We start from the raw sequence: 21,005 nt of genomic DNA on the forward strand, positions 1-21,005 counted from the left end.
CTGGCTTGACTTAGGGGTTGTTTAGTTGCCTGAAAAAGAAAATGCAGAGTAAAGTTAATATAGTACATTCCGAACACTTTGAGACTGTTTGGTTCTCTGTAAAATAAACGCAGGAAAACTGTTTCCCTTATTTGGTTAGATAGATCCAGAGTAAAATAAAAGTGATTTTTTGGTCAATTAATTTTGACATTACAACTAGTGTATTTATAAAAATATTGTGTTTATAATAATTAGTATTATTTGATGTTATAAAATAAAATCAATTTATTATGCTAGAAATTTATGTCTAACTTATGAAGAGTTAAATAAAAAAACAAGCTTTACTCCTCAAATTAGCAATTCATTATACAAAATGATGCATAATTTCTATGATATTAATTTGAACATTTAATGAGCTTATGGAAGTTTTTTGGATTTAAGGAGCATCACTCACACCTACCATCTATTGATAACTCTCTATAAAACATATCAATCTCTCTCAATAGCCTCTCTTGATCTGTTTCTTTTTCTCTATAAACAGGAGACATCATAAGGTGAACAAGAAGGTTGCATATTTTACCAAAATCAGCATTGCTGGAAATGAAACTGTTAGCTGAACTATCATGTGCTTTGCCTTTAGAACTATCCTTGTACGCTTGTTTTCTGCAGACCTGCAATATCAACAGAGTGTCAAAATTTACGAATTTCTTTCCTTGCATTTTACATGAAACATAGCCAAGAAATAAAGTTTGTGGATGGAGAAATTATTCTGTGTGGTCACCATATGGCATCCAGAGACGAATCTGGATGCGCCATGTCATTTTTTGATGTGTACGAAGTGACGTGACGCATCCTGATTCGCCTCTAGACCGTTCGGTGACCGCACAAAATAATTTCTCTTGTGTATGAATGCTGAAGTGGTGATAAGGATTAAGGCTTTGTTTGGGGCGGCTTTCTTAATGCTTTATAAAGCAGCTCTTTAGGATAAAAAATTTTATAATAAAAAAGTTGATTTTCAAAACAGTAAAAAAGCTGTCCCAAACGAAACCTAAGAGAGATGTCATAAGATTCACCAAATCATTATCACAGTCATTAGCATTATTCATTAAGGTGGAGTTGGTTCATGTTCCTTGTATGTTTAAACGAACTCATGGTGGAAATAAAATGGCTTAGGATATCTCAATGATTTTTTTTTGGTAAGGATGTGTCTTAAAATCATTAGATTAATTTTGAGATGATTGCAATATAATTTTGTTTGAATTCAAGTTGGATGGTTGAAGCGGTGGAATGCATCGGGCTTGTTGTGCGATAGAAAAATCCCCCTCAAACTTAAGGGAAAATTCTATAAGATGGTGGTGAGACCTGCAATGTTTTATGGTGCTGAATGTTGGTCATTAAAAGAGAAGCATAATACCAAGTTAAGTGTTGCAGAGATGAGGATGCTTAGGTGGATGAGTGGCTTTACCCTTAGAGATATGATACGAAATAAGCATATACGTGAAAAGGTTGTAGTAGCTTCAGTGGAAGACAAGATTAGAGAGAGTCGCCATAGATGGTTTGGTCGCATTAAACGGAAGCCTTCCGCTGATCCGGTTAGGAAAGTTGAGGTATTAGATTTGACTTATGTTAAGAAAGGTAGAGGTAGACCTAAAAAGACATGGTTAGAAAATATTAGAAATAATCTTTCTTTATTAAATTTAAATGATAATTTGACTTTTAACATGACACATTGGGAAAAAGGATTCATGTAGCCGACCCCACGTAGTGGGACAAAGGCTTGATGTTGTTGTTGTTATTGTTTTGTGGATTATAAAAAGAACTAATGGTGTCCATTATAAAAGACCAAAAAGTGAGAAGAGAATATAGAAACTGCAACTGAGAGAAAGCTTTACCTGAAAAATTTGATTTAGGCACCCAACATGTTCTTCATTTAGATATTTCCTTGACAGAAGTGCTCTGAACAGATCAACCATCTCTGCACTCAAGTTTTGTGCACATAGATTGCTGACTACTCCAGAAATGCAAGAAATGTCAAATACAGATCTCATCCATTGAGGTGTTTGTTCTAGCCTGAGCAAGGCAGTTGCTATGCGTGAAGCAGGCTTGTGCAGATTTTTGAAGTATTTTGAAGCCATACTGGGAGCTGTTAAGGTCATTGTGAACTCCTCCATTATCATCCTGAACCATTTACAATTTCTGATCACCATCTTTTCTCCCAAACCCAGGCTCTTACAACTTAGAATTTTAGATAAACATATACCGCAGTTTGTGGCTACAGCTTTCTCTTCATAGAAAACTAGGCTTTCCATAACGGCTATCATTGATTGTAGATATCTTGCTGAGCATCTAAGTTCTTCTTGGTTTCTTTCTCTCTGATCTGAGATTCTGCTAAGCATTTCAACCAGGCACTGTGATGAGAGTGACTTGATCAGAGAAGACCCAAAGTGCATCAACCGGCATAAATCATGACATTTTATAGAGATTAACAATGTCGGTGGAGCAGTATTGGATGATTGAAGAAAGTCTTGCCAATCCAGACAATCTTGTATAGTAGCATAAGAACTGAAAATAAAGTTGTTAGCTGGGCTTTACTCAAGCAAAAGAAGCCGACGGCTTTTTTACCACTTCTTAAAGCAGTTTTTTAGTAAAAAAATTAAAATTTTGTAGTGAAAAGCTGCTTTAAGCAGGAAGAAAGCCGTCCCAAACGAAGCCCTAGTCTTTCCTAATGGAGCTGATGTCTTACCTATTTAAGGAAAAGAAATACAGTAAAAGATAAAAAGGTAAGCATTCTCGAGTCTCCATTTCTTCATCATGATCTACTAAAGCTGGACCTTTTGCGATGGATGTTTGGACTATATTCTCAACAGCTGAAGCCAAAGCACTATTTAGCAGTATGGCCTTTGAAGCTTCTTCAAGCACCTGGTTTCTTGAATGGTGGAGAATGAGACAAAAAATGCTAATTACCAGGAGTTCGTCTTGACCCCAGAGCTGAGAAGCCAGCTTAGGATTAACGTATTCCAGCAGCTGTATGAAGAAATTAACCGGATAATATTTTCCATGCAGAAAATGGACTTCTGTGTGAGAAATTTAGAAACGACGATGGTATTATTCATCATTAGGTGTTAAAGATAATTCTTTATGTACTCTGAATCTCCTCTTCCTTTATATGTTATTACTAAATGATTTGCATAGCACCAGGTATAAGCAACTTTTAAAGGATTTTTTTTTTACAATTCTACTCCAATAGTTCCAGAAACTACTATTTTAACGGTCAAGTGGTTTCAGTGACTGACACTGATCTGCCTAAGAATTTAGATTGAAAATTCTCACCCTATTTCCACAATTCCATGCACTTGAGATGTAAACCACTTGACAAAAGAGAGCAAGATATGCATGAAACAAAATGAAATTCCGGTAACCATAATGTCATTAACTGCAGCACATAGGGCATCCCTCCAAGGATGTTGACCTTAGTTGATCAAACTAAGGGCTTTTGTTTGCACAATTGTGAGTTGTGCTAGAGAATGAAAGCAAAGCATTACCGATGCTGGGACTGCAAGATATTTCCTTGCTATCAATCTGCATAAGCTCATGATTCATTGATAAAAAAAAATGATAGCAAAGCTCATCGAATATGGTGTACTTATAAAAAAATCCAGTCTCTATTATTCAGTCAACCTTTCCTAATTTCGATCGTAGTAGCATTACGCCATTCTGTATCGTATAACCTTTAATTGTACAGGAAAAGAAGATAACGAAAACTCTCTCTCTCTCTCGGCTGAAGGAGATCGGACAAGGGACTGGTTAGGGCAGAGAGGGAGGCAGCGGGATGTGGTCGTGTGGAAGAGCGTCGACAGTGGAGAAGGTAGCGACTGGAGCTCGGCAGTGGGAGAGAGTCGTGTGTGGGATCGAACTGGAGAAGACCAGCGGAAGGCTTTGTTTGGGTCAGTATTTAACGAGACAAACGAGGCTCGATCGAGGAGAGGATCGCAGATTTTGAGCAGGATTTTCGGAGCGGCGCCGACTGCACAGCGATTCGGCGGGATTTCAGGAAGATTTTGAGGATCCGACAGTTACAGCAGGTATGCACGTTTGATTTTTGGTTTCTCTCTTTTTGCTCTTTTGGATTTGATCCAGAGGTCAACAGGCTGCCACTGACATGTGCTGGAGCAGGGATGTGAAACGTGCGTGTCACGCTGGGCGCAAAGGTGCGGAGGTCGCGCGAATCAAGTTGCTCGTGTTGTAGTGCGGAATGGAGCAGAGGTTGCCACAAGTTTGCAGCAGGCAGATTGCTAGGCTTCGGGTGGAGTTTAAACGGACGTCGGGTGGAGTTTAAACGGACGTGCGCTAGGCTTTGCACCGGGGCATGTTGGCTCCAGACGATCGGGTGTGCGGGAGAGAGAGAGAGAGACTGTTGACGTGCAGGAAACACTGGGATCGGGCCAGAGTTTTCTTGCAGAGATGCACGCTAGATTGGTGGACAGGTCATGCATGTAGGCTAATGAAGTCCGAACAGGAAAAAAATAAGAAGGGGTGGCTGGAGTGCTCGGGGCTTGAGACAGATGGGTTACCCAGGCGTGATAGCTAGGAAGGGTTTTATCCTCTTGTCTTGTAATTCTTGTTTCCCCTATTGCATTTGAATAAGATGTCAATGTATCTGTTCAAGAATTGATTGACCCAAACAAGTCTCTTCCAGTTCTTGATCTTGATTCTCTGTTCTTGTTTTTCCTCCATCTTCTACATGCTCCCTAGCGTGATTCGGTTATGATAGTGGCTCTCGGTCTAGCCAAGAAGAAGCAATGCTACAGTTCAGACAAGGCTCCTTCTCTCGGTCTAGGCAGGAAGTCTGACAAAGGGAAAAAAAGGTGCAGCTATTGTAACCAGTAATGCAAGAATCAATATCCTTCCTCCTAGATTTGTTGGGGAAGACGGGCGAGCCGGAGGGTGCTCGGTGCTGGAGCGCGGGCATGCCGCGCAAGAGCAGGTGATGCACAAGGCACGGGCATGCGGATCACGAGAGGAACATGGACGGGCCCAGACATGAGTGGGTTAGAACGCGTGAGAGCGCGAGCTGGGGACAGGCCCAGACATGTGATTGGGATCAGCTCAACGGGTTTGCTCGTGGAGTTAATGCAGGGAGCCGGTCATATCGCAATAGGAGCGGATTCTTGCAAACAGGTGGTTCTTTGATATTCATTGCAAAATCTGGACCAAGGTGGAGACTGCTAGGATTGGTCCAATTTTAGGTTAAATTATTTTGCAAGACATCACACCATTATAAAATGCATATATATAAATGCTATAGGTTTATGTATTGTGAGAAAAGCTGAATAAAACTTTATTATTATTTAGCTCCAAATTATGCTTACCCCCTGAAAGAACAACAAGAATCTCTTCTCCTCAAAAATTCCCAACAGAGATATAAGTAAAAGACGATGAACATATTCTAAACTTATATGAGGGAATTTTGGTACCTTCACTGTAACTGCAAGCCACTCCCCCTCTTGAGAGAGCACGTTGTGGCTTGTAGTATAAAGAACATGAAAAACCAGCAGAGAGCAGCTTGAGAAGAGCTGTGGAGAACAATTTGGTGAATAGTAGATGCTGCGAATTGCACCAGAAAAGCTATGCATGCAGAGCTGGATAGAAGCGTCAGAAAATTTCTTCAGTATTTCGGTCATTGTATTCAATACACATATCATGTCATCTTCACCACCTTCTCCCTGAAGTTCTCTCAGAAGTGACACCAGCAGTTGTGCAACGTAATTATCTCCAGATACCACCAGTTCTGAAATCAGTTGCATGTTCATTGTTTGGCTTCCATATGAATAGACAATAAGCTGGGACTCATTTGCTCTAGAGAGCCTACAAAACTTCAAGATCTGGTTAGACAAGTAAGTCATAATTCTTTCTTGCTGGAAAAGCCATTTCAACGCCATCGGATGTATGCCAAAGGAGAATAATTCCAGATCATCTCTGGCTAGTAAATTAAGCAGTGTTTTCTCAGCTTCGGGACTATATGACATCTTCTCATCCCTTTGGGAACCTCGGTAAAGTCCATAGAGATGCACCAATTGAGCTAACATTAAAGAATCTCCAGTCCCACAAAAGAAATTGTTGCTATTAACAAGAATATATTGCTCTAATGAAGCCAAAACTTGAGTATCATCAGCAAACCTGAATGGAAGAATCGTGATGACTATAAAATAGGTTATTATCCTACATCCTATGGGCAACGTTGTATGGTTTTGAAAATAAAATTACCTTTCACCTGAGAGCGAGCTAACATATAAAAGCAAAAGTGAAGCACGTTGACACAAAGCTAGTTGAGGATCAATAGAGCTTTTCTGTCCCAACAAAAATATCAAATCAAGAGGATCCACTGGGAGGTAAAACAAAGCATCTCGCAAGGGTTGCCCAAAGCTAGGACCAAAAGCTCGATCAATTAGTGAACCAAGAATCAAATACACACTTGATCTCATCTGATCAGTTGGAAATAGACCCAAATAAGCAAAGCACAAAGTGAGCAAATTAGAAGAAATCAGATTATTTGCGAATGTCTGGGTCTGGGCTTCAGAACCACTTAGCAAGACGAGATGAAATGTCTGAACGATTTCTTGTATCACATCCTCCTCGACTTCTTCATTTATAATTTTTTCCAGCCAAGGTAACAGATAGTTTTGGCATGTTACCATTATGTTTTCCTCCAGTTCCTCATCAGAGTTGCCACTGCCATCTTCCCTACGACTATATGCATGGGCTTCCTTCAGAAGAGCCAGGGAATGCATCATAAGTGCAGCAGGATTTCCTTGAGGGAAAGAAAGCGAAGATAAAACTGCACACCTTGATGCTTCTTTGATCATATCTCCTATCTTCTTGATTCCATAGGCAGATGGTGACTTCAGAATTTCCACAAATGTTGAACATGCCAAGATGAAGGTTTCAGGAAGCTCTCCGTTCATGCACCTCCTTAGTATACATGTCAAAATTAAAGCTACTTCTGTCACTTGGGATATGGACATTATACCAGGGGAATATGAGATGCAGTTGCAGACAAGCGTTAGTGCATGAGGTTGGACAGGATGCAGAGGTATCTGTGATGTATAATGCAAAACAGAAAGCAATGTCGAAAATCCAACTACAAGTTTTTGTTTGAAGACTTCCTCCGAAGTAGAAAAGAGAGCTAGAAGCTGTAGGCAGGAGATAACCACAGGATCCTTATTCCCTACATGAAATCAATAGAAAACAATAAGAAAACACACATCTTTCGATACTTTAATCAGACATTCATGCAAGCACTTTACCTGACAATCTGAGGATTTCAAATATATAATCTGGAATATTTTCCTCTACAAGAACTCTAAGTTGATTAATGGAACAGTTTTCTGGTGATATCATGTGAAAGATCAAGTCTAATGTGCTGATTTGTATTCCCTCGTCAGAAGAAAGCAAAGAGCCTTTGATTGCATCAGAAAACAGGGTAATAAGAGGACATTGCTGCATTAGTCCGTCTCCATTTGCCTTTGTTTCTTTGATATCAATGCCAGGGATATTATCTACGAACAAGTTCTGAAAAAGACCCTTCCCAACCAATACCAAGAGTAAAGCTGTGAAAGTTAGCAACCATCTAGCTTATGTGAGCATAAAAGAAAGGAGAATACAAAACCAACTGTCAACTAGCTGCATCTTCATCTTTAAAGATTTACACAACATATACCAGGGAATAGGTACTTTGCAATGAGTTAAACAAAACTGAATCTTGCAAATGAGCACGTAACTATTTCTTCTCATTCAATATAGCATTTTCTATTAGTCCTGGAGAGCACATTTGCCGACCTAACCGTGATCATCATTACAAGAGTCAATTCCAAAAATGGTTCCAGTTTTCTCAGTTATCTAGTTTAAGCTTATATTTATGTCCCGAGAACTTGCTTGTCATTGTTGATTTATAATAAGCTTTTGACATGATACATGAAAACTTATATAATATACAGAAGAGTAAAATAATTTTCACTAAAATTCTTGACTGCAAATCTAGAGCTCCTAAGCATTCCTTCCTCTTTTCTAAGGCTTACAAAAAACCCCACCCTTCCTTCTACTGGTCCGCATCCACTCTTCCTTTTCTCTGAAACTCTAACTGCCCCTGATGAGATCCTGATCTCATCTTAAACATTTCAAGCTGTTTAAACTCCCAAAGAAAGAAGAAAAGAAGAATTAGGTACAATCATTCATTCATTTTCATATCCATCGTTCCTCTAATGGGTCATATTTATAGACAACGCTGTAAGTTAATTAACTCCTAATTAATCCAATGTTAAATACAAAACTAATTATAAGTGGAATCACATCAGCATGACTTTGTCAAAAGATAAACCACAGGATTTGTTACTCAGAGAAAAAAACCTAACAATACTAAGAGATTCTTTGATGATGAATTATACAGAAATGTATCTTACAAAATGATTGTCAGCAAAGCATGATGCGGCAATTTTTTTTTTTGGGGATTTACATACGTACCACTTTATTTCATGCTATTTACATATCTAACACTCAAAATATTAATATTACATGTCTATCATCCATAGAACAAATTTGGGTGAATGAAATGAAATATTAAAATTTATAGGATGGTATGAATGATAGAAATGAATTATAGGAGTGGTATATTTGATATTAAATTTGTATATGGGTGGTAGACATGTAATATTAATATTTTAAGTGTTAGATATGTAAATAGCATGAAATAACGTGGTATGTATGTAAATTTCACTTTTTTTTTTCTCTACTTATGCCCCCAAATAGATAAATAAGGCCAATGTGGTAAACCACAAAATGTGATAAACGCGAGAACGGAAAAGTTTCTAAGCAGGCCAACTGTGATCAAAAGAATGCAATGCTGGCAAAACATGAGCTGTAACCATTTAAGAAGTTTGTGATCTACCCAAACAGTTAATGCGAACTTCGTCATGCTGGGTTTTAAGCAGAATTTCTAATGCAAGACGCCACAAGGAACTTGCCATGGCGTCCAAGGATTCCACACAGTCGTTTTCATCATCATCAACATTCTCCCATGGAGTAACATTGAGCTGGCATAGCTTATAAATCACAAACAACACCTCCCCACGCAATTCTTCGCTGCAGTCAAAGGAGAGTGTAGGGAAATTCACAAACTGATTAATTAACTGGTGGTAAATTTTAACATTTCAGAGGTTCCTCGCAACATATTTTTCTCACCTTGGGAGCTGGAGACCAAAAAGGAGATTGGAGAAAAGGGCATCTTGTTCCCTGATGTGAGCTGCCGGGCTACTACCCTGATGAGAATTTAGGAGCACTCCAAAGCAGTGCAACTTAAACGATGAATTCAGAAGGTAATAATGAGTCATGGAACAAAAAACCAATGGCAAAAGCAAAACCTTTGGAAAAGAAGACATAAAAACTCTCCAAGGAACCCACTAAAGCATATTTATAAGTCTAAGCAGCATTAACTTACATCATCTTGCAAAATTCTACTTTTTCTAGGCAACCTACTCATTTTACTATTTGTTCATGCCCTATGAGCTATTTATCAGAAATAGTAGAACTTCAACATGCCTCCATGGTCACTAGATTTCCAAATCAATCAGTAAGGTAAAGTAGTGTAATGAGATTATACATCTAAAATCCAACTCTTATTGCATAAACTATGATCTAAATTGCAATATTCAACTCAATCTAAGTCTCTTAAAAAAGAACGAACAATCAGATAATTCTTTCCGCATTCAAATCTTACAGAAGACTGCTGTAGCGCACTGATTTAGTTTCTAACAAAATCTTAATCCCACATTTTCTTTGATATTGAGTCAGAGGACATGAATGCACTCTACAATATCAGCATACAGCAGGCATAGCTCAGTAGACAGTAGTGGTTCAACCCACCCTGGTCAAACTAATAAGTGCTACTAGATCAGACAAGACTTTCCTTGTTTCCAGTTCCCGATGAGCTGCTTAGTAATTTAACAAAATTCAGGAAAACAACAACAGAACAACAACCGAACAAGCTGCATGCGATATATAACAGTGGACTGAGGCCCTTCACCAAAAAAAAAAAAAACTTAAGAATACTAATATTAAACAATTGATAACTCAAAATCAACTCCGGCATTTGAGCCAACAATCAAATTTCACAACCTAAAAATATCGACGGCGAAATAAAGAAGCGGATATCTAAATTACCAAGTAGATATGCCGCCGGCTCCATGCGAGCGCCCCCGACGCGAGCCGATCCGCTATTCGAGCAATGAAATCGCCAGACAGAGAGCTGGCGGTGAATTTTTCGCTTACTCCCCCCAACCCTAACCTTCTTATTTCCCCCCGAAAACAGAGATCGGAGATCACATCCATCACTTGGCGAGCGAGGGGCTCGTCGTCGAATGCCGAGAGGGCGGCGACGAGCGGGGCCACAAGAAGATAAGCGTGGCGTTCACGGAGCTCGAGGAGGAGATCGGGGTCGTCGAAGGTGAGGTTGAGTTGGGAAAGCGCGTAAGAGACGTGGTGGGTAGGGGAGCGGGAATCGGACACGAGCGCGGCAAAGCAAGAGAGGCAGATACTGCCTCCGGCAGCCGTCTCCACCGCCAATGATCGCCGGTGACCCTTCGAGCAAGAACTGGCCGGAGAAAACTGCTCCATGTACGCCGACGACACCTGCGGTTAATCCCACTATACAACGCTTCTTCCATGGTCAGTCCGTTAAGTGTAGTTTTCCCTCCGCGACTCTAACTATTTTTTGAAAAAAAATTAATATAATATTTTAGTATCTTAATCATATTAAAATATATTAACAAAATTATTTTTTTTATTTTAAAAAATTAATATTAATAAAATTTTTAATAAAATTTAAATATTTATGTAATATATAACTAAATATCAAAATTTATATCTTAAATATATACAAAATAAGAAGATTAAACTCAAAATTAAAACATTAAAAAAAAGTTAAATAGGTCATTTTCGAGTCAAAAACTGGTTCACGGGTTAAACTCAACCCAAATCCAACTCGTTTATTAAATGAGTCAACCCGAATCCTAATTTTTTGAATCAGTTGATGGGTCGTGTCTTTTATCGAAACCCCTGGGTCAAATAAAAGAGAAGTGAGACGATAACCCCCATCAACATTGGTCACAACTACTAATGAGTCGACCAGTTAGCCTCCTAGGTAACTCTCACCATGAGCAATATATCAATAAAATTTATCGCATCGACAAGTATTCATTAATAATATGTAATTTCGTGTGCCAAAATATCCCCACTTAATTATGTTGATTATTTGAGTTATTTTAGGGTGATTTTAGACGATAAATTGAATATCACATAAGACACTACTCGTATATTTCACCATATAATGCAAAATTTATTGTCTAGCATGAAAATTATCATAAGCACAATCCCTTATATTTATTATAAATTCATATTACTAAGAAAGAACATTTAATTACAACTATTCAACAACATTTAATTTATAATCTAGTCTGAAAATCATTGTTTGCTCATGGTAGATGGTGGGGGAATGCTGATGAATACAATCTATGTTCTTATGATTCAGCTCTCATTTGTTTCAACATTTTTTTACCTTTTCCGTTTAGAAACGGCGAAATAATTTTTTTGTTCGTTGTTTGGATGAGACGTTTCGACAGAAATTTTCTTAGGAAACTTCATTTTTCTACTGTTTTGAGAAGCTTTTTGATATTTGATTTTTCGTTTGAAAACTCAATTCCCTTAACTAATGTTTCCAAAACTACCTTTTACGTAAGGAGATGAAGAACCAAACGAAGCCTAAGTAGTCCTATTTTATCATGGTAGACGATGAGTGAGTGATGGCGATCCAACTAAGATTTTATTATTCCGTAGTCTAGGGTTATCATGTATCTTGATCTATATCTTCAACGAAGATAATCAAATCGACTTGACCTAATAATCCTTTCCAACATCCATGAGTTGTTTCATCTAATGGGTCCTCATAGCCATAGAGTGAAAGATTATCCAATTGACCAATTTTAACCCAACTTTAGCTACTATAAGACTTTATGCCATATAGGATGTATTTTATATCTCAAAAGTCGTAACCCTAGTCATTAGGGAACATTAGAGCTAGGTGTGTCAATTTTGGGTCACAGGTCAGATTCGGGTCGAACTCGAAACTGACCCGAAATTATTCGAGTCAACCCAAACCCGACCCTTTTCTGCAAATGGGTTGGTTTTTTCGGACCCGAACCCGACCCGAATGACTCGGGTCAGACAAAAAACTGCTAGTTTTCGGGTCCAAAAATGGGTCAAATTTTGCTTTTCGGGTAAAAAAACGGGTCAATCTCGGGTTGCCGGGTCAAAATGGGTTTTCAGGTAAAAATGTGTCATTTTCAGGTCAATTTTGGGTCAACGTGTCAACCCGAACCCGACCCGATTTTTGAAATGGGTCGAATTGTTGAACCCGAATCCGACACGTTTCGGGTTCGGGTCAATCCAAAACCAAAATTTTCGGGTCGGATTCTCGGATGGGGTCCAATATTGACACCCCTAATTAGAGAATAGGCCAATTAGATGATGGAGAAAAAAGTAATATGATCATCACTAAAAGAATATCATCACCCACAAAGGCCAGCTAGCTGCTCCCTTCTAATGGATGCTATTTTAGGACTAATTCGCTTCACATTGGACTCATCTAACTCAAATTTGATCGGTTTAAATACACAAAATTTTATAAAACTATATAAAAAAAACTAAGGTAAATATAAATAATGTATTTTATTTATTTTTTATTTAATATGAAGTACTTTATTACTTTGCTTTTTTATCTTTATTTTCTTAAATGTGCGGCTAGTTTGATAGCATTTATTATAAAACAAAAATTCCAAATGAATTAAATTACTCCTATTAACATAAAGGCTTGAACGTGGGGTGCATTATCTAAGCCTTCATTAGACATTTAGACCAAAATAATAATAATAATAATAATAATAATAAAATCTTATGGACGTGTAGCCAACTTGCCATCCCTAAATTTTTTTTAATAAAATTTTTTATTTTTCTCACAAATAGCTTTTTAACCAAATTTATGAATAGTTGCAGCCGTCCCAAACGAACCTTTAATTTGATTGATGATTTGATAAGTTCATACAAATATGTTCGTTACAAGATAAGACCAGATGCATCATTATCAAATTTGTTGAAAGCTCCAAATAGGCCAAATCAATTCAGGGCGACCAGGTGCAACAAGCATTGTTGGGCTACATCCATTCTCTCATGCTAGCAATAACCATGCCACGCACACAGGATTTTGTTGGGTCGTGGTTCGCACTTCGCAACGATGTCATTGTTGAATCTCCAAGATTTTGTGCCTTTAATATTCCATTTCGAAATTGTTCTCCCACAATGCTCCTCTTGCAGGAGAAATTATTGCTTGCGATCACCACACGTCGTCCAGAGGCAAATCAGGACGCGCCACGTCGTTATTTTGCTGTGTACCGGGTGATGTGACGCATCCTGATTCACCTCCGGACTATCCAGTGACTAAACATAATAATTTCTCCTCTTGAAGAGAGTGATGTAGTTCATATATATATAAATAAAGAGATATTGTCCCATATCTTTGGTAGGAACTCAATAGGCCATCGATTTATTTAAATTTTTTAGGTCAATATGTTTGTTAAAAACATCAATCCATCACTTACAATGTGCTCACTACATCAACTATGACATGATAACTTCATATCATTGATAAGAAGCTTCATTTTTTTATTAATGTTTCGTTTGTGACGGCTTTTTTATTGCTTCTTAAAGCAGTTTTTTAGTATAAAAATTATTTGTTATACTAGAAAGCTGGTTTAATAAGTAGTAAGAAAGCCGTTCCAAACGAAGCCTAAAATTGTAAACAAGTCAAATCAAATTCGAGTCACCCATAACTTGAGCTTAATCTTGATTAGTTGATAACTATGCCACGCACATAGGATTTTGTTGGGTCGTGGTTCGCAACGATGTCATTGTTGAATCTCCAAGATTTTGTGTCTTTAATATTCCATTTTAAAGTTGTTATCCTAAAATGGTCCTCTTGCAGGAGAAATTATTGCTTGCGATCACCAGACGTCGTCTAGAGGCAAATCAGGATGCGCCACATCGTTATTTTGTTGTGTACCGGGTGACGTGGGGCATCCTGATTAACCTCTGGACGGTCCGATGACTACACGTAATAATTTCTCCTATATAAGAGAGTGATGTAGTTTTTATATATAAAAATAAAGAGATATTGTCCCATATCTTTGGTAGGCTCTGAATAGGCCATCGATTTATTAGATTTTTTTACGTCAATATGTATGTTAAAAACATCAATCCATCACTTGCAATGTGCTCGTTATATTCTCAACTATGACATGATAACTTCATATCATTGATAAAAAGTTTCATCTTTGACTAAGGTTTCATTTGTGAAGACTTTTTTATTGCTTTCTTAAAGCAGTTTTTTAGTATAAAAAATTATTTGAGATACTAAAATGCTGATTTAAGAAGTAGTAAGAAAGTCGTTTCAAACGATGCCTAAAAGTGTAAACAAGTCAAGTCAAATTCCAGTCATCCTTGACTTGAGCTTAATCAAGCTCTAGCTTGAGCTTTATTCTACGAGTTCAAGTTAGCTCACCAATCAACTCATTTATTATGAAAAAGAGTAAATGAATATGGTTCAAATAATTAATGTAATTAAATGGTGAAAAAATGAGAAATTAAAAGAGATAAATAAATATATTAGTTTATAAACATAACTTAGATTAATGTAATATTATTATTATTTGAAGTTAAATATCTTACAAATAATCAAAATATTATATCACAAAATGTTAATTTATAGCCATATTCAAAATATATAATAATAAAACATCTTAATTTTAATTATTGTTTATTAAATTAATTAAATTATTTTTATATCATTTAGATTATATTAAAATAAATTTAATATTAATTATGCATTTAATTCAACCCCTATTCAATTTGGATTAAATATTTGACCTTTAAATATTTTTATCCAATTTTCAAAACTTCACTATAAATGGGAATATTTTCTCCAAAGTGGGGCGCGCGTTCTGCGTCTTCTCCACCTCCGACGCCAAAAGAGCTCTCAGCTCCTTCTCCAGTGTGTCCGCATTCTCTCTCAGATGATGAGAAAGAAAGGAGGGAGCTTTACTTCTCTCTATCTCTTCGTCGTCGCCCTCTTACTCGCCGGAGCTTGCGTCCCCTCCAGCGCTGCAGGCGGCGAAAACGACGCCGCGGTCATTGAAGATCTAGTGAAGGGACTGAAGAATGCGCCGGTGGATTGGAAGGCGGGTTCAGATCCGTGCTCCCCGAAATGGAGTGGCGTTTCGTGCTCTGGCGGCCGCATCACGGGCATCAACCTCCGAGGTCGCGGCATTGCTGGCACCCTACCCGCATCCATCTCCTCGCTCAGTGGATTGCAATCTCTCTTCCTCTCTGGCAACCAACTGTCCGGTCCACTTCCCTCACTTGGCGGACTCGCTGCCCTCGAAGTGATCTCCCTCGATTCCAACCTCTTCTCTTCCGTGCCCTCAGATTTCTTCTCGGGCCTCTCTAGCCTCCAGAAGCTCTCCATCAACGACAATCCCCTCTCCCCATGGCAACTCCCGGACTCTTTGGCTGATTGCCCTCTCACTTCTGTCTCCGCCTCCAATGCCTCCGTTTTCGGCCCCCTTCCGGACTTCTTCGACCGGCTTTCCTCACTCCAATTCCTCCGCCTCTCCTACAACAACCTCTCCGGCCCACTCCCTGCTTCGCTCTCCCGATCCCAGATCCGCAATTTCATCCTCAACAACCAGCAGGGTCCCCAGCTCTCTGGTCGCATCGACGTTATTGGCAAGATGAGCCAGCTCTCCCTTCTGTGGCTACAATCCAATGCCTTCTCGGGGCCCATTCCCGACCTCTCCAATCTCACTTCCCTTCAATCCTTCAATCTCCGCGACAACGCCCTCACCGGCGTCGTTCCCAGCTCACTCACCGCCGCCGCCTCTCTTCTAAACGTATCATTATCAAACAACAATCTGCAAGGTCCGATGCCCAAGTTCGGTCCCACAGTCTCCGCCGACATTGAGAAGGGAAACAACTTCTGCCTCCCGGAAGCTGCGCCTTGTGACAGCAAGGTGATGAAGCTGCTTGCTGTGGCGGCAGGGTTCGGCTACCCTGCCCTGCTAGCGAGTTCATGGACCGGCAATGATCCATGTGGCGGCGGCAGTCGATGGTTTGGTGTGATTTGTGATCAGCAGGGGAACATTATGACTCTCAATTTCGCAAACCAGCATCTTGAGGGCTTTATTGCTCCGGAGATTGCCAATATCTCTTCGCTGAAAAATGTGATCTTGAGCAACAATAGTCTCACCGGCGTCATTCCAAATTCACTTGCCACTTTGCACCAGCTGCAACTGCTTGATGTTTCCTATAACCAGCTCACTGGGTCCATACCTAGCTTTGCACCTACAGTTAGAGTGGTAAAATCTGGCAACAACTTTGGTTCTGGTTCTTCAGGAGGAGGAGACTCTGATAGATCTGCATCAGGTGTGGCGCCAGGTTCTAATCAGTCTTCATCTTCTCCAGATCATAATGGTAAATCCAAGTCGTCTACAGAATTCATTGTGGGAATGGTAGTGCTTGTTTTATTTATTGCGGGTTGCTTATTTGGTCTTGTTTACTACCTCCTTGGTTGCAAGAAGAAGCAGAATTTTAAGAGAGTAAGAATGGAAGCCTCTCCAGAGCGGCCAGGGCATGCCAAGATTGGAATTATGGGCTTCAATAGTGATGGCAAAGTTAAGAGTGAGCTTAATACACAGAGCAGTGATGGGAACTGTTCTGATATAACAGTTCGTAGCGAAAATAGTGAGAACTTAATGTCAATTGAGGATCTTTGGAAGGCAACAAATAATTTCAGTGAAGATGCTATTTTGGGCAGCGGGGGATTTGGAGTTGTTTACAAAGGAGTTTTAAGTAATGGAGTCATTGTTGCTGTCAAAAGGTGTGTGCTTGATCTGCTAAGTATGAAAGGAATGTCAGAGTTCAAGGCAGAAATTAGCCTTATTGGGAAGGCAAAGCACAGGCATTTGGTATCCCTTATAGGTTATTGTGAGCATGAGAAAGAGAGGCTGCTAGTTTATGAATACATGCCAGAGGGAACACTGGCGCAGCACTTGTTCGATAGGGAAGGGAGCAGGTTTTGCCCTTTAACTTGGAAACAGAGATTGACTATAGCCCTGGATGTGGCAAAGGCAATGGAGTACCTCCATAGTTTTATGCAGGGAAGCTTCATTCATAGAGATCTGAAGCCCTCAAACATTCTGCTTGACAAGGATTTAAGGGGCAAAGTTTCAGATTTTGGTTTGCTCAAGCTTGCAGGAGACAATGAGAAGTCACTGGCTACTCGGTTAGCTGGGACATTTGGGTATCTTGCACCGGAGTATGCAAGTAAGTGGTCATATCTCTTGGTTTCTTAAGGTTGATTTGTTTCTAAATTTGCTGAGATTGCATTATTTAAAGCTACCTGGTACCATACAGTTTTTTTTATTATTGGATCTTCAAGCAGGTATTATTGTTTTTATTTATCTGATCTGAATCCAGCAACTGGAAACTAACTTCTGGAGTTTTTACTTCATTCTTCATGACAATCTACTTGCACTTTAATTCTTGTATTCTCGTAGTTTAAGGTGGCTTTATCAAGGGATCCAACATTGATATGTTGGGACGTCTCTCATGCCAAGCTGTTCAAGGCTTCTAGGGATGATTCTGGGATGATCCTTATGTTATTTTCATTTTCTTTGCAGTCTTACAGTGTTTATAGGATATGAATGGCTATGCATGAAAAATAGGCTTCGAAGTCATCATGTGAATGACCAAGTCATTACCAAATGCCACATCAACACCATAGATCATTTAATGTCAAAGGGAGGGCCCAAGGAATGAGCTAATTCAAAAGTTTCTCGATCTCCATGCCAACTTCATGGAATGATAGAACTATGATAAATGATATTTGGCCTAAATTCACAGTCATAAAAGAAGGACCATATTGGTGTTCAACGGGGCAATCACACCTTGTAGTTACTTGAAAATCATAATTTTACATTTCAACAGCTTGAAGAGCTCAGATGTATATTTATGGAGTCTATAAGCTACGATATACAAAAATATGTGGACAACTGATATATCACCAAAAATTGTCTTGATTGAGCACAAATCTCGAGGCAAATCCATGCAAAAAACTTTTGAAATTAAAATAGGAATCATCCAAGCTTTGATTTCAACAAATTATAGTCAAATTAAACATTTTGAAGAAACAAACCTAATAACACCAAAATTAGCCCAACTAGAGCCCAAATTAAGGGTCCAAAACATATTTGGAGGGTTTAAAGCATTAATGGGATAATCAAATGATTGTCGAATATGGCATGCTTATAGTCAAATCTAGCGGCTTAACGAGCCCAAGATCGCTTAATTATGATATCATTAAGGCAATTAAATGTCTATGATCAAGAGAGACGATATCAACCATCAATCCTTACACTCCAAACTTGACCTTGATCTCCTTCATATTTACAAGCCATGTCACTCCCAAAAAACTATAAATAGGCCCCCATTTTTCTCTTAAAGAGGGGAAAAAAAGAGAGGGAAGAGAGGAGGAAGAGAAGATTTGGAGAACCATCTTGCCATCGACCACCGTCGACATTCTTCCCGACCACCATCATTCTTCCCGACCACCGACATTCTTCCCAACCACCGACATTCTTCCTAACTGCATTCAAAGTTCTTCCTAACCATTACCAGACTTTTGCACCAAGAGAATCTATCTGAAGATTGGCAAAGCTTTTCAATACATTGTAGTCTCCTTGCCCTCGGATTGGAGAACAAATTGACTTTTGTAATCTATTCAAATGCTAATGGAATTATTTCGACTAGGCAAGACCTTGTGGTTTTTCCCTTTCTCAGGATTTTTCACATAAAAATTATGGTGTTCGCTTTATCATCTGTTTGTGTGATGAGATTTCATATATTGTCAAGACAAACTATTTTCACTCTACTACCACGAATTTTTCAGCCCACAATTTGGTCATCAAACACTTAGTTTTATGGATGCATATTATGGGTATAACCAGATAAAGATGAATATTGCTGATAAAGTTGTCACTTCTTTCCAAACTTGCAAAGGATTCTACTGTTATCAACTCATGTCATTTGGATTAAAAAATATTGGCGTAACTTATCAATGTCTAATGAATAAAGTTTTAAAAATTTTATTGGGCCTACAATGGAGGTGTATGTTGATGACATGTTGGTAAAAACTTATAAAAGTAAACATCATCTTTTGGATTTGGAACAATGCTTTCAGCTTATTAGACGCTATAACATGCGTCTTAATCCCACTATGTGCTTTTGGAGTCACATCTGAAAAATTTTTAGGGTTCATGGTTATCCATCGAGAAATTGAAGCCAATCCTGAGAAAATTAAGCTATACAAAATATATCCTAAAAAGCATAAAAGATGTACAATGCTTGAACGGAAGGATAACAACGTTATCATGCTTCTTAGCTCGATTGAGAGATAAATATTTAACATTTTTCAAGATACTTAAGGGTGCTCTTAAGAAGGGCTTTCAATGGCCAGACTAGTGTCAAACTACTTTTGAACAATTAAAAACATATCTAGCTTCATCGCCTTTATTATCAAAATCAATTTCAGAAGAAGTTTTGTATTTGTATCTTGCAATTTCTCCTTTCTAATATGGAGGGGAGATATCAATTGGCAGATAAAATGGCTTTGATATTGGTATTTTCAGCATAAAATTACGCTCATATTTTCAAGCTCACATGATTGGTGTCTATACACAACTTCCTCTTAAAACTATCCTTCAAAAACATAAAACTTCTGGGCGATTAGTCAAATGGTCAGTAAAATTGAGAGAATTTGATATTCGCCATATGCTCCGACCAGATATCAAATCACAAATACTTGTTGATTTTGTGGTGGAGTGTACAATTCCAATACAACTGGATCATTATTGATGTGGACATCGACCAGAGGTTCAGACATGTGTATCGCCGTAGACAGCGCAGATCGACGACCACGATTCAGAGTTTATATTTTTAGTTATTCATGTATTTCTTTTATGCATTTTCTTTTATTTATTAGAATTTCCTATTGTACCCTTAGTATGAGCTGAGTCATGAGTGTAGCCCCGAGGGCAATAGAGTCATTGTACTTTCTTTTGTGTTGGGACCTATATATAGGTCATTTCATGTTGTATTATGGTTAATGAATATTTGAATAAAAATTGCTTTTGGTTTCTACTTCTTCTTGCATGAGGGCTTGAGAAGGGAGAGAGCTCAAGGGGAGCAAAGCGCAAGGCCCACCAGTTGTTGGAAGAGTCCGCAACTCGTGGTTAATTTAGTTATCTTTTTGTTCCTACTCCCTACCATCATCTTCTCCACCTCCACCACAAAATTCCACCCCTAGTCCCTTATTGCCGCCGGCCTTGGAAGCTTGCCGCCGGCCATCACCCAAGTCCCGGCCGGCCACTTCATCGGTCATCCCTCATCGCCCGCCCGACTCTTTCCCCAATCAAATTTTAAATTTGAAATTTGAAATTTTCAATTCTTTCATAATTTGGAATCCCCATTTAGGAAAGTTTTGATGATCAATTTCAATTTCAATTTAATCTATTTCGGAGTCATGATAGAATACTCCACATCATCATCCTAATTTAGAAACCCCTCCCCCTTAATTCCCCTCTCCTCCTCCAAGCATGCCGCCGGCCCCCCTCATGGAGATTTCCCATTAAATGCTAGTTTAATGCCTTGACCGTTTTGAAATTCTAATTTGATTTCAAAATTTTCCCTCCCGAATTACTTAAAACTGAAATTAAATTCAGTTTTAAGTTTCAAACCTTATTTCCCTCCCCCTAATCATGCCGCCGGCCACCTTTTAATGAGCCCCTTTAATGGCTCATTAAATCCCCTCTTAA

At 38.7% G+C, this 21,005-nt stretch overlaps 2 protein-coding genes across 5 annotated transcripts in view; one reads left to right on the top strand and one right to left on the bottom strand.

Annotated features, from left to right (window-relative positions):
* Positions 1–301: 301 nt before the first annotated feature.
* Positions 302–10,692, bottom strand: LOC110092237 (protein PRD1). 4 transcript variants are annotated; one of them, XM_020816698.2, is made up of 9 exons: positions 10,192–10,692; positions 9,214–9,326; positions 8,921–9,114; positions 7,284–7,586; positions 6,244–7,204; positions 5,454–6,156; positions 2,723–3,003; positions 1,872–2,541; positions 302–650 (listed from the first exon to the last, which is right to left on the bottom strand). In XM_020816698.2, exons 1-9 carry the CDS (start codon positions 10,642–10,644, stop codon positions 426–428), a joined length of 3,903 nt encoding a protein of 1,300 aa, XP_020672357.1. In that variant the 5' UTR covers positions 10,645–10,692; the 3' UTR covers positions 302–425. The 4 variants fall into 4 exon arrangements, with proteins under 4 accessions (XP_020672357.1, XP_028551944.1, XP_028551946.1 ...); XM_028696112.1 differs by lacking the exon at positions 302–650 and having other exon boundaries at positions 2,023–2,157; positions 2,240–2,541; XM_028696111.1 differs by lacking the exon at positions 2,723–3,003 and having other exon boundaries at positions 1,872–2,387.
* A 4,384-nt stretch (positions 10,693–15,076) lies between these two features.
* Positions 15,077–21,005, top strand: part of LOC110092245 (receptor-like kinase TMK4) — a 27,120-nt gene continuing 21,191 nt past the window's right edge. Inside the window, exon 1 of the mRNA XM_020816709.2 lies at positions 15,077–17,457. Within this exon, the coding sequence (XP_020672368.1) occupies positions 15,150–17,457 (2,308 nt within the window). The 5' untranslated portion in view covers positions 15,077–15,149. The remainder of the gene's footprint in view (positions 17,458–21,005) is intronic.

Source organism: Dendrobium catenatum, unplaced genomic scaffold, assembly GCF_001605985.2.
Source record: "Dendrobium catenatum unplaced genomic scaffold, ASM160598v2 fragScaff_scaffold_716, whole genome shotgun sequence".
NCBI lineage: Eukaryota > Viridiplantae > Streptophyta > Magnoliopsida > Asparagales > Orchidaceae > Dendrobium > Dendrobium catenatum.

Excerpts from the sequence above, each read along its gene's own strand:
- LOC110092237 (XM_020816698.2), bottom strand. The coding sequence starts at position 10,644 with ATGGAGCAGTTTTCTCCGGCCAGTTCTTGCTCGAAGGGTCACCGGCGA. Across the intron at positions 6,157-6,243 it reads AGCTCGCTCTCAGGTGAAAG|GTTTGCTGATGATACTCAAG; the intron begins GTAATTTTATTT and ends TCTTCCATTCAG. Across the intron at positions 2,542-2,722 it reads TATTTCTTTTCCTTAAATAG|TTCTTATGCTACTATACAAG; the intron begins GTAAGACATCAG and ends CTTTATTTTCAG.